Below are 14,101 nucleotides of genomic sequence, written 5' to 3' on the forward strand. Positions count from 1 at the left end.
ATTTGAGGATTTCCAGAGCAGAATTGTGTCAGGCTGACAAGAGTGGTTAACTCTGCTTCTGTCTCAGTGTAAGAGAAATGGGTCATCCTTCCCTCATTCAAGAGATATTTTTGGTTGGTACCCAGATGACAGTTTCTTCAGATTCCTGGTACTTGGGAGGAAAAGAAGTTCTGAAGATTCGAACAGATAAACTAAATGCTCCCATCTCATATGGCCATTAGAATAATAGATGTAGCAATCATGGTCCCTACCATCCGTGAACTTTTAGTCCAGACTAGCAACTGGATAAACAATGAATTAAGCATCATATGGTTGATATAATAAATAGATTTGTGCAAAGAAACTTGGGGTTTATTTGGGCCGTAACACAAATAAAAAATAAATGATATTGCTGTGACTTCTGATGTCATCACCTGAAGGGATGTTTATGGACAGAAGAATTGTTATTATTTTTATTTCTTTTATTTTGCTAAGAATACATATTTATCTTCTAGTAAAATTATTCTAGATAAACAAGAGATTTTATTAAATGGATTATTAGTATATATTATGAAATTGACAGGGCAGTAGCTAAAAAAGATTAAAGTTACATGAACTGTGAGATTTAAGTTTTTCTTAGGTAAGCTTAGGAAACAGAACTGGAAGTACACCAGTGGCATAGAGAACAAATTCTACGTAGGCTCCACTGCCTGTTCCAGTTCTGTTCAGTTCTTACTTGGGGACTTGACTGAGTCCTGTCCCCACCCTGGAGTCTTGCCTCAGAGAACTGATTTACATATAAACACAATAAAAATTCCTCTAAACTACATTAAATTTTTCCTTTATCCCTCTCATCTATCTATATGGCTTTTATTCTATACATTTTATAAAAAATTAATGACAGAGAAACTAAAAAAATTAAAATGCTGTGCCCTTTATCTAAATCCTGGGAATTATTAAACACTTAGTACCAACTCCAAAGGTGTTATGACGATTAAGTCACATAATGTGTTATTCCCAGCACAGTGCTCTGCAACATCCTCTTGAGCACATAGAGCACAATGTATAATAAACATTCCATCAGTACACTTGTACTTGTTGTTATTTAAACACAGACTTATTCAGATATGGCTGCTTTCTATTTTCTCTGTATACTCTGCAGAGCCAGCAAAGAATATGATACTTTAGGATGGAGAGTGGTTGTCTTTATTTGCCCTAGAAGTATTTGTGTTGTGACAAGAGTAATGAGTGTAAGGGACTCTGTCCTATGCCTGCTTTCTCTAATGCTAATCATGAGCCCAGGGGGAGTAACATCAACATTGACAGGGGACTTGTTTAAAACATTCATTTTGGACCCTTTTCAAACCTGCAGAATCACATTACATAGAGTGGGGCCAAAATTACTAAGTGATTTGTAAGCTCATAAAAGCTTGAGATTAAATGCTTAGCTAAGTGGTTATAAGCCCAGACCTCTAATTAGGATTACATGGGCAATTTGCAGAAAAATCCTTACTTATGCTTTTTCCACAGGTTTTGTTTATTGTTTTAGGTGGAAACATATATGTTGTTTTAATTAAGTGCCTCATATAATTCCAAGGTGAGGCCAGAATCAACAATGAAGGGTTCAAGGCATTCATGAGAGTTAAGGTAGAAACCTTTTCACTAAAGGATGGTCACAGGGCCTGTTCTGTTTGGGTTTGGGAGAGACAAGGCAGTGTGGCCCATATTACCATTTCTGTAGCAGAAATTGCTGGTGTCTGTGGCAGAGGAGGGCATCTGGAGACAGAAAAGAAAAAAACTTGTATTTTTATCTTCATAAAGAAGCTCATTGTTCCTGAATCTCTACTAGTATAAAGGACAGAAATGGATGGAATGTTTCTGCAGTTCTTGGTCCTTCTGCCTGTGGGTGTGGTGGTAGCAGGTAAATGGGTGGTGCTGACACCTTTAAAGGCATATTCTCAAGATGCTGGTGTAATTGGTGCAGAAAATTTCATCTAAGCAGGAATTCCAGAGGAGAAGGAGGAAAAAAATGCCTTTTTTTTTTTAATCTAAATATGTCTCATATCAAGAGCTGTGTCCACTCTGCCTTCTGAAATGCCATGCATTTTTACATGCAAAGCTTTACTTCTCTGCTTGTGTTTTTCCTCCCTAATGAGTTTGTTTTAACTACTTTAAAAAATTCTTATAATAGTCAAACGTCTCTGAAAAATATGTTTTTTCCCATATACTGGAGCCTTCTACATCATGGCTCCTTCTATGCCGTGCGGAATTCTCTTCATGAATTTATAATCTACTGTATTAAAAATGTTCCCTTTGTGGCTGGGAAGGTGTGAATACTCAAGATTCCTATTGGAAGAATAAAGGGGTTCTTAAAAAAGACGGAAAACTTGTAATATTGAGGTTCCATCTGTGTTCTTCATTAACTCTATACAGAACAGGATTAAGAAAGTGTTTATTTAAAGAGGATGGCATTTATTACCCAGAAAATCCTGAAAAAAATATGAGAAAATGCCTGCTCTCTAGGGTGCTAAAGAAAGAATACTAAAAAATCACTATTAAAACTTACACAACATGGGAGATACCTGTATCTTGAACTTGGTATAAAACTGATGGTTCTTTATGGTTAAATTCAGACTACAATTTACTTCTGGGAGAAAATGTCACAGTGGTGATGCTGTGTCCTTCTTTTGTGCATCAGCACATCATAAAAATTTGTCCTAGTGCAAGTAATATTAATGATTCACTTGGTTAAGGAGCTCTGCGACGGATTTTTTTTACTAGAAAGCTAATTATTTTTCTTTTCATTATAAATTATTTTTATGCAGCTGATGTGCATAAACCATCACATTTTATCTGGTAGCTACCCCTCTTTCTTAAGTTTTCTTTGCATATATCTGTCTTTGGCAAGTGAAAACTCTTATCTTTTTTTTACAGTCCAGCAATACTAGGAAAAACACAGGCTCTTTTACTTAGTGGATGTTTGACAAAATATTCTTCTTGGGCCAAAAACATTGGCATTACTGGCGAACTTGTTAGAAATCCAGAAACTTTAAAAAAAAAAAAAAAAAAAGCAGAAACTCAGACTTTCTATAAGTCAGAATCAGTTCTCTACTCTCTCATTTGACCTTGAGACACATTAAAAATTCTGCCCATGGCCACTTGGTACATGTGTATGGGGATGTGTTTTTTAGAGTCGGAGAATACATTAGAGAATATTTCTGGGTTAAAAAAATATTTTCTTGGATAATTTTGGTCACTCCTATGAGGCAGAACCTGTTCTCTCGACTCTCGAATTACACTTTGAGTGACATTAAAAATTCTGTCCATGACCACTTGGTAAATATATATGTGTCTGTGTTTGTGTGTTTTTCAGGGACCACTGACATTTAGGGATGTGACTGTAGAATTCTCTCTGGAGGAGTGGCAATGCCTGGACACTGTTCAGCAGAATTTATATAGGGATGTGATGTTAGAGAACTACAGAAACCTGGTCTTCCTGGGTGAGCATAACTTCAATACTCAATTCCTAATATACTCTAAAGGCTTTATTTTTGTTTTCTTTTTGTTTTTTTGTAGAATGTTTTTTGATAATTTGGTAATTTTTGATAATTATGCTTTGCATAAATGAGTTTCAAATCCCTGTTTTCAAGAAAATCATAAGGATTTGTCAGTGTAGAAAAAAAATTTCTTCAAGATGTTTCATCTTGAGCTGAACTTTCCACATGGCTGAGCTGATCTGTATCCCTCACTCTAGATTAGTGGTAATTTCAGAAATTTACTGCTATAAAATATTATTGCCCACACCTTAAAATCTAATTGCTACCACCAATTTTTTTATTCAGTAGTTCTGAGTAGTGAATTAAGAACCTACAAATATACAGTATTTTCTAAATATTTAGAAATAACTGTTATAAATTAGTATTTTGGAATAAATGTATTAGAATATTGTATTAACATTCTCTTTATTGAGCACATTACTAAGTTGGTAATTGCAGAATATGAACAAGATGCATATTACTTATTTTTAATAAAACAGGTATTGCTGTCTCTAAGCCAGACCTAATCACCTGTCTGGAGCAAGGAAAAGAGCCCTGGAATATGAACAGACATGAGATGGTAGCCACACCCCCAGGTAGGTGAGAGTGAAAGCCAATACAACAGATGACCCAGATGAGAGATCCAAAGGTCAAGGAGAAAGCAAGTCCTTAAAATGTCATTTGGGAAGCTGTGTTCCAAAGGGTATAGTTTCTGGAAGTCTGAGGCTTGTTTTTTTTTTTTTTTCTTTGTTCTCACATAGGGGCATTTTCTGTCTTATGCTTTTAAATTCTCTAAAGATTCTACTTTCAGTCATTTTTCTTCAAGTTTACAGTGAGAGCCAAAGTCCTCATGGCATATAAGAGACTGCACAGTCTGACTACTTTTTCATTGTTTTTAGGGACACACAAATATCTGCATAATTTAAAAAAATTCTAAGTTCTCTTTTTGCATCATGTCTGAAATAGTGGTTTCTGTTCCATTGAATTTTTTAATTTTTCTGCACATTTCATCTTTTTTTAGTATATTATTGAAAGATAATTTGTAATTATAAAATATGATGTCGTTCTGCTTTGTTTTTTTTCCTCCAGATCGCTTTGGCTATTCAAAGTTTATTGTAGTTTCATGTAATCTTTAGTCTTGTATTTTCTATTACTGTAAAAAAAAACTTACCTCTGGAATTTTTGTAGGGAGCTTATTGAACCTATATTTATTGAATCTTACTCTTTCAACTCATAAAACATTTTTAAATTTATTTGTGTCTTCTCTATTTCTTTTCCTAGCTATCTTGTATCTTTCAGTGTAAAGATTTTTTATCTCCTTGGTCAAATTTGTTCTCTGAAATTTATTTATTTTTTGAGACAGAGTTTCACTCTTCTTGCCCAGGCTGAAGTGCAATGGCAAAGTCTCAGCTCACTGCAAACTCCCCGTCCGAGGTTCAAGTGATTCTCCTGCCTCAGCCTTTTAAGTAGCAGGGATTACAGGCGCTCGCCACCATGCCTGGCTAATTTTTGTATTTTTAGTAGAGATAGGGTTTCACTATGTTGGCCAGGTTGGTCTCGAACTCCTGACCTCAGATGATCCGCCCACATCAGCCTGGGTTTACAGGTGTGAGCAACCGTGGCTGGCCAGAAATTTATTGTTTTAATGCTATTGTAAATAAGATTTTTTTTTTTGGTCTATTTTATCAGATAGTTTGTTTTAAGTGTATGGGATGATAACTTATACTTGTACGTTAGTTTTATATTTTGCTAATTTACTGAGTTTATTAACTTAGACAGGTTTTAATGCACTGCTTATGGTTTTCTATATATAAGATCATGTCATCTACAAACAACAAATTTTTACTTATTTGTCTTCAGTTTCAATGGCTTTTTGAAAATTGTTTTGACTAATTATTCTGCCACATCAGTGCTATGTTAAAATGGAAGCATTGACAAGGTGCACAATATAATTTTGCATTTGGTGTCTGTGAATTTGAAGGAGCAAACACCTCTTCAAGTTGCTATAAACTGGTTTCAGTAGGTAAAGGTCTTCTTCCATTGGTCCCCCAGGGTGATGGGATTCCCTCTGGGTTTGTGATGGAGAGGGATTGTAGCTTGGTCACAAGATTGCTGGGTATGCACTAGGGTCCACCTTTAGTTGGCTTGTTACAAGGGGCTTAGATAGTTGTAATCCCCATATTATTTTTGGACAGATTGGATATCCTTCAAGACTTTGCTCTGTAGGGCAGACACTAGGGCAGGTTTTTGCAGTAGGGTCTGTATATAATGTACCTTAAATCGGGATGTAAATGAGTACAGCCTTCGCTGAGTACCACAGAGGATTTCCTCAGGTCACTGTGTTGGTTTCTAGGTAAAGAGAACTGGCCATAAACTGTGGCCCAGAAAGCTGTAACTGAGACTTTGAACTGCTTCAGGCACCACATTAAAAGCCAGGGTCTGCAGGCCTGCCTGCATGACTATAAACGGGTGTCTTCCTCCAGGCCTATGAAAGGACAGAACCTCTCCCAGACTGTGGCTGAAAGGATTTTGAAATAATTCACAGAGTAAATCCAGAATTCTCAGTGCGACCAAGTTGGGTTGGCCATTTCCTGTCCTGTAGCTAAGACCAGGGGTCCTGTAGTTTGCCACTGGAATGATAGCCTGCCTTCTGAAGAGAACACTCCTCCAAAGTGTTGGGGTTATAGGCATGAGGACTTCATGCTGCCATGTAATTCTCAATGTTGGATGTAAGACCAGTGGGAGGTGTTTGGTTTGTGGGGAAAAATTCCTTGTGCATGGGTTGGCACCATCCTCTTTGTAATCAAAATTTTACACTCCATTAATTCAAAAGAGAGCTGGCTCATTAAAAGAACCTGGCTCCTTCACCTCACACTTGCTGTCTTTTACCATGTGGTATGTCCAGTTACTCTTGGCCTTCTACCATGATTGTAAGCTTTTTGAGACCCTCACCAGAAGCACATGTTGGTGCATACTTCTTTTTTTTTTTTTTTTTTTTTTGAGACGGAGTCTAGCTCTGTCGCCCAGGCTGGAGTGCAATGGCCGGATCTCAGCTCACTGCAAGCTCCGCCTCCCGGGTTCACGCCATTCTCCTGCCTCAGCCTCCCAAGTAGCTGGGACTACAGGCGCTGCAACCACGCCCGGCTAGTTTTTTGTATTTTTAGTAGAGACGGGGTTTCACCGTGTTAGCCAGGATGGTCTCGATCTCCTGACCTCGTGATCCGCCCACCTCGGCCTCCCAAAGTGCTGGGATTACAGGCGTGAGCCACCGCGCCCGGCTGGTGCATACTTCTTGTACAGCCTGCCAAACTGTGAACCAAATCTTTTTTTTTTTTAAATAAATTATCTACTCTTGGGCTTCCTGTGTATTCAAAATAATTAATACAGTCTATAATGTTTTGTAAGTTCTGTGTTTTATTATTGCTATTTTATCTGAATTTTCTATTTATTATTGAAAATGGGATCTTGATGTCAACAATTATGTTGCTATGTATTTCCTGCTTCAATTTGTTGATATTTGCTTTATATATTTTGGAGCCCTGATGTTATATATACATATACATATAGCTGGATAAGTATTTTATTAAATACTATATTAATTATATATCTATATAGATTTTTTTTTTTTTTTTGAGATGGAGTCTTACTTTGTTGCCCAGGTTGGAGTACAGTGGCATGATCTCAGCTCACTGCAACCTCCGTCTTCCAGGTTCAAACGATTCTTCCACCTCAGCCTCCTGAGTTGCTGGGATTGCAAGGCACGTGCCACCATGCCCGGCTAATTTTTGTATTTTTAGTAGAGTCGGGGTTTCACCATGTTAGCCAGGATAGTCTTGAACTCCTGACCTCATCATCCACCTGCCTAGGCCTCCCAAAGTTCTGGGATTAAAGGCATGAGCCACCATGCCCAGCCCTATATAGATATATATATGTATGCATATATATGTTATGTATACACATATCTGTATGTATACATATATATACACACATACACATATGGATAGATACCAGTTAAATTGACCCATTTTACCATTATATAATATCAGTCTTTGTCTCATGCTAGTACTTAGGACATATTATGTCTACTGTAATTATGACGACCTCACCCAATTGTTACTATTTGCATGGAATATGGAATTTTTTCATTCTGTTACTTTTAGCCTATTTAACTAAATGCTAAAATGAATCTCCTGTATGCAGCGTATTATATGCTGTTTTTCTTAAGCCAATTAGGCATTTAATTTTTTAAATATAATTTACTTACTTTTTTATTTTTGAGATAGGTTCTCACTCTGTCAACCAGGCTGGTTTGCAATGGTTTGATCATGGCTCACAGCGGCTTCATCCTCCCAAACTCATATGACCTCTCATTTCAGCCTCTCGGGTAGCTGGGATACAAGTATGTGACATCACATCCAACTCGTTTTTTTGTATTTTTTGTGGAGACACAGTTTTGCCATGTTGCCCACTCTGGTTTTGACCTTCTGAGATTAAGTGATCGGTCCACCTTGGCCTCCCAAAGTCCTGGGATTACATTTTTAAAAATTAAATAGTTTAATTAATTTGTATTTAAAATAATTGCTTAAAGAAATGTTTCTGTTACCAGTTTTATTATTATTGTTTTATGTGCTCTTATAGATATGTTTTTTCTCATTTCCTATTTTACCACTTTAAATTTTGTTTAATTTTATAGTGATATGCTTTGATTATTTTTCTATTTGTTTAGCATACTTTCTGTAAATATTATCTTCATAATCATCTTGAAAAATGAAGATTACATAAAACATCTTAAAGTTAAAACAATATATTTTAATCTCATAACAACTTCAACTGAATACAAATACTATACCTCTACATTTTTGTTATTAATATTACAAATTTAATAACAGATTTATATTTTGTTTTTCATATTCTATGGAAGAAATTTAGGGATTTTATGCACCATCATTGTCATAGTAAAGGATTCTATGTGTGTCTGTATATTTGCATTTAATAGAGAGCTTTATATTTACATAGTCATATGATGCTGTGCAGAATTTTATTTTTCAATATAATGGACTCATTGTAGCCTTTCTTCGTTTTTATATGCAAAGTCTCACCATGTTCCTCAGGATGTTCTTGAACTCCTGGTCCCAAGTGATGTGACTGCCTGGGCCTGCTAAAACTGTCAGATGATAGGCATGAGCCACTGTGCCTCGCCACCATGTAGCATTTTTTGTAGGACAGTGCTAGTCATGATGAACACTCTCACCTTTCATTTTGGAAAGTCTTTTTATCTTTTTTTGAAGTAAAATAATTTCAAATCAAGTATTATTGGTCAGGTATTATTTTATTACCTCAAAATTTGGGAAGAACTTAGTGTTTTTCATTTTCAAGTAAACTCTGTATTACTTTTTCCCTATAGACTTCTTCCAAGATTTTGTTCATGAGTATATGGATCGACTTGATGATGTCCAATAAGTATTACATTCTACATTTTAAATTTGTTTTGCAATTTTATATTTTTGTATTATATTTTAGAACATGCCACCTCATACCAGTTAATTGTGTCTTGATTTTTCAGTTTATATTATAATTGTGTATGACAATATTTAGTTCTGAACAATTTAACACAGTGTGGAGCAAAATCAAATATGAATCAGCCAAACATCCATTGCCAATATAATTATCTCTATGTTTGTTTGCCTTTATAAATATTATCCCTGTGTTTCTTTATAACTTGTATATTTGTTGTGTAGGTTTGTTGTTTAATCCAGTGCAGATGAGTAGTCACAAAAATTCTCTTAATTTCAACATCCTATTTATTTGTGAATCTTCCATATCCTGTTTGTTTGTGAATCTCTGTTATTTTTCTGTGAAAGAAATACTTTTGGATTTGAAGATAATTTAAAAACTACCGGCAGGGTGTGGTGGCCTGTAATCCCAGCAAGTATTTGGGAGACCAAGGTGGGTGGATCACCTGAGGTCAGTTTGAGACCAGCCTGGCCAAAGTGGTGAAAGCCCGTCTCTACTAAAAATACAAAAAAATTAGCCGGGCATGGTGGTGGGCGCCAGTAGTCCAGCTACTTGGGAACCTGAGGCAGGAGACTCGCTTGAACCCAGGAGGCGGAGACTGAAGTGAGCCAAGATCGTGCCATTGCACTCCAGCTGGGCGACAAGAGCGAAACTCCATCTCGAAAAACTAAACTCATAACTAAATTTCTCTTCTAGCTACTATTGTTTTTACTTGTCAAAAACACATAATAATTTATAATAAAATATTTTCAAATATTCAGTTTAGTTATATTGACATTATTCTGCAACATATTGCTGAAGCTTTTTTTTTTTTTTTTTTTTTTTGAGACGTAGTCTCGCTCTGTCGCCCAGGCTGGAGTGCAGTGGCCGGATCTCAGCTCACTGCAAGCTCTGCCTCCCGGGTTCACGCCATTCTCCTGCCTGAGCCTCCCCAGTAGCTGGGACTACAGGCGCCCGCCACCTCGCCCGGCTAGTTTTTTGTATTTTTTAGTAGAGATGGGGTTTCACCGTGTTAGGCAGGATGGTCTCGATCTCCTGACCTCGTGATCCGCCCGTCTCGGCCTCCCAAAGTGCTGGGATTACAGGCTTGAGCCACCGTGCCCGGCCTGCTGAAGCATTTTTATCTTGCAAAGCTAAATCTCAATACACATTATACAACTACCAACTTTTCCAGTATTACGGCACTTTTGAAACACCACTCTGTTTTGTGTTCCTAGTGGTGTAACTTCTTTATGTATCTCATACAATCTCTGTCTGTGGCTGGCTCATGTCAGTTTGCAAAATATCATCAAGATTTATCTGTGTAGTTGTTAGAATATTTTCTGCTTTTTGAAAACTGAGTGATATGATTGGGCGCAGTAGCTCACATCTGTAATCCCAGCACTTTGGGAGACCAAGGCGGGTGGATCACCTGAGGTCAGGAGTTCTAGACCAGCCTGGCCAACATGGTGAAACCCCATCTCAACTAAAAATACAGAAATTAGCTGAGTGTGGTGGTAGGTGCCTGTAATCCCAGCTACTCAGGGGGCCAAGGCAGGAGAATTGCTTGAACCCGGGAAGCAGGGGTTGCAATGAGCTGAGATCATGCCATCGTACTCCAGCCTGGGGGACAAGAGTGAGACTTCATCTCAAAAAAAAAAAAAAAAAAAAAAAAGAAAGTAAGAAAACTGAGTGATGTTCCAGTATTTTTACATTTCAAATTGTATCTATTGAATAATTTGGTGACAGAAATTAGCATTGTTTTTACCTATTGGCTTTCAGTAACAATGCTACAATTATTATGGGTATGTAAATGACTTTATATGACCATATATATTAAAGTTTATGTGTTGCATTCTATTTGATTTGTCTAGTTTTCAGTTTGATACTGATACTAAATTGTTTTAATTCTGTAGCTTTGTAATATGCTTTGAAATAAGGAATTATAATGCCTCCAATTTTTTTTTTTTTTTTTGAAGATTGTTGGGTACCTTGTTGTCTCTTGCAATAGCACTCCTGAGTTTGCTATTACTATTTTCTCAAAATGCAATGAGAAATTTGAAAAACATTGCATTCAATCTGTAGATTACATTAAATGATATAAACATCTATACAATATTAATTATTTTAATCTTTGAACAAGAGTATGCTTGAGTGTATTGTTTAATTTCTATATATTTGTGAATTTTTCAGTTTTTTTTCCATTGTTTTATATTCTTATTCCATTTTGTTCATAGAAAGTAATCCTTAAAATTTTAGGAGTTTTTTGTTGTTGTTGTTGTTGTTGTTTTTTGAGACACTTTCACTCTGTTGCCCAGGATTGGGGCGCAGTGGTGTGATCTCGGCTCACTGCAACTCTTGCCTCCTGGGTTCAAGCGATTCTCATGCTTTAACCTGCTGCGTATCTGGGATTATAGGCGCATGCCACCAGGCCCAGTTAAGTTTTGTATTTTTGATAGAGACAGGGTTTCGCCATGTTGGCCAGGCTCATCTCAAACTCCTGACCTCAGGTGATCCACCCAGCTTGGCCTCCCAAACTGCTGGGATTACAGGCATGAGCCACCATGCCTGCCAAAGTTTCAGGTTTTTTTTGTTGTTGTTATTTGTTTGTTTGTTTTGAGACACAGTCCTGCTCTGTCGCCAGACTGGAGTGCAGTGGTGTGATTTCTCTTCACTGCAGCCTCCGCCTCCTGGGTCCAAGCAATTCTCCTGCCTCAGCCTCCCAAGTAGCTGGGATCACAGGCATGCACTACCATACCCGGCTAATTTTGTATTTTCATGTTGGCCAGGCTGGTCTTGAACTCCTGACCTCAGGTGATCCACCTGCCTCGGCCTCCCAAAGTGCTGGGATTACAGGTGTGAGCCACCACGCCCAGCTCAAAGTTTTAGTTTTGAAACATTTGTTGAGATTTATTTTTTGACCTAACCGATGGTCTATCAAAAAGAATGTTGTATGAGCTGTTGGAAAGGGTGTGTTTCCTGATGTTGAGAAGTGTTCTCTGTATCTGTTAGAAATACTTGTTTTATACTGCCCTCAAGTCTGCTGTTTCCTTACTAATATTATCTTGTTTTATTATTATCAGAGAAAGTGAGGTATCAAAATATCCTACTATTATTATATTGTTTTCTATGTGTTTCTTCAATTATGTCAATATTTACCTTACATATTTGGAACTCTAAGGTGAGATACACACACACACACACAAATATGCATCTATACACATTTTTCATAAGTTCCTCGTCTATTATTGTTTAATGTCTTTCTTTGTCTTTTGGAGTTTTGACTTCATATACATTTTATGTAATATGAGTTTTTGACTTACGATGTAGCTCGTGTAATACTGCTTTGACCTTTTCTGCTCTCATTTAGTTAGTATTTGGATAGAATGCCTACATCAATCTTGTCACTTTCAGGCTTTTTTAAATTATTAGTTCTAAACTGACTCTTGTAGAAAGACAAGTCGGGTCTTGAGTTTTAATGTTTTTTAATGAATCCCTTTATTGAAACTATGTCTCTTGATTAGAAAGCTAATTATACATATATGTAAGTAATTTTCTAAAAGACAAAGACTTCCTGTTATTTTATTAATTATTTTGTTTGATTCTTGTATCTTTATCCTTCATTTTCTCCCTTTCTGTCTTCCATTGTGTCTGTTTCATTAGTATTGATATGGTTTCACTTCTTTCTTATTTTCTTTTGGGTGTCTATACAGATATTTTCTTTGTGGTACCTTGGGGATTACATAAAACCTCTAAAAGATAAAGTAGTGTATATTTAATCTGGTGAAAAATGAACTTCAGTCATATACAAAAATTGTTCCCCATTACATCTGCCCTCAACTTTGTTATTGATATTGCTGATTATCTGTTGTATATTTATTAACAGATATTTATAATACTTTCTGTGCTTTTATTTTTCTAATTTTAGAGCATAATTATAAATGTTTTCTATCCCATTATGAGAATGCTAAGGAATTCTATTTTTGTGTATGTATGTTTCCCAGGAACTTATGTATTTTTATATGATTATGTGTTGTTTTCTAGCATCGTGTTATTTTCAGTGGAAGAAACTTTTTTCAGCATCTTTGATATATATAGGTCATATGCAGTGCCAATATACTGTCTCAGGATTTGGTTATTTTAGAAGGTCTTTTTTTTTATTTATTTGGTAGGACATTTTTGCTGATGATTATTCTTTTCACCTGGCAGCATTTTTTCTTCAGGACTTTGGCAATATCACACAGTTTTCTTCTGGCCTGCAAAATTTTCTTTTGAAAACCTCACTGTTTAGTTTTAAACAGTTTATAACTGTTTTAAACTGTTTATAAACTAGTTTATAACTCTATGCTTATAAATGACACATCACTTTCATCTTGCAGTTCTTGAGATTCTCTCTGTGACATTTTAAATTGCTCTTATATATGTGTTTTTTAAATAAATATCTTGTATGTGTATTTTAGTTTGTTGAACTTCTTTATTTTTATATCTTTTTTTCTTTTAGAATTGGTTAGTTATTATCTCTTTGTATTTTACCTCTACAATTACTGTTTTTTTCTTTTTTCTGATTTTCAGTAGTTGTCTGTGCTCCTTTTACTCATTGAGTGTTATTCAACTTATTTGAAATTTCTAAAATGTATACATTTTTATTTTATAATGATTGCTTTCTGAAAATTTTGTAATTTTTTTGATGGGACCATGTTGCCCTATTATTTTGTATACATTGTAATCTTTGATTGAGGCTTGGACATTAAAAAAAAAAAAAGGTTCCTGTCAGTCTTTACAATGTAGCTTTATCCTGGCATAGTCTGAAACCAGTTGTCATGGTTAGACATTCTGAGAGCCTTTTAAACATGTTCTTAGAATGTGTCTTATCTGAAATGTTTTATTTTCTAGTTTAAAAAGTTTATTTGCGTGACTTCTTCCTAGTTATCAATCACTTGCTACCCTTGTTCCTTGTCTGTGGTACTGCAGTCTGTCTGCTGCTGTAACATTTACCTTTGGTCTCAGCATTCTCAAATTGTTATTCCAAAGTATACTATTTTTTTTTTCAGCATTTTATGTAATGGGAGAATGAAACCAGTGTCTTGAAAGAC

The 14,101-nt window shown here is 35.9% G+C and overlaps 1 protein-coding gene across 3 annotated transcripts in view; it reads left to right on the forward strand.

Moving 5' to 3' along the window:
* Positions 1-14,101, forward strand: part of LOC102141277 (uncharacterized) — a 33,848-nt gene that overhangs the window by 16,201 nt on the left and 3,546 nt on the right. For all 3 annotated transcript variants that reach the window (XM_005588597.5, XM_074026610.1, XM_074026611.1), the window contains exons 2-3: positions 3,353-3,479; positions 4,016-4,111. In XM_005588597.5, coding sequence (XP_005588654.5) covers positions 3,353-3,479; positions 4,016-4,111 — 223 coding nt within the window. The remainder of the gene's footprint in view (positions 1-3,352; positions 3,480-4,015; positions 4,112-14,101) is intronic.

Source organism: Macaca fascicularis, chromosome 19, assembly GCF_037993035.2.
Source record: "Macaca fascicularis isolate 582-1 chromosome 19, T2T-MFA8v1.1".
In the NCBI taxonomy this organism is placed as follows: Eukaryota; Metazoa; Chordata; class Mammalia; order Primates; family Cercopithecidae; genus Macaca; species Macaca fascicularis.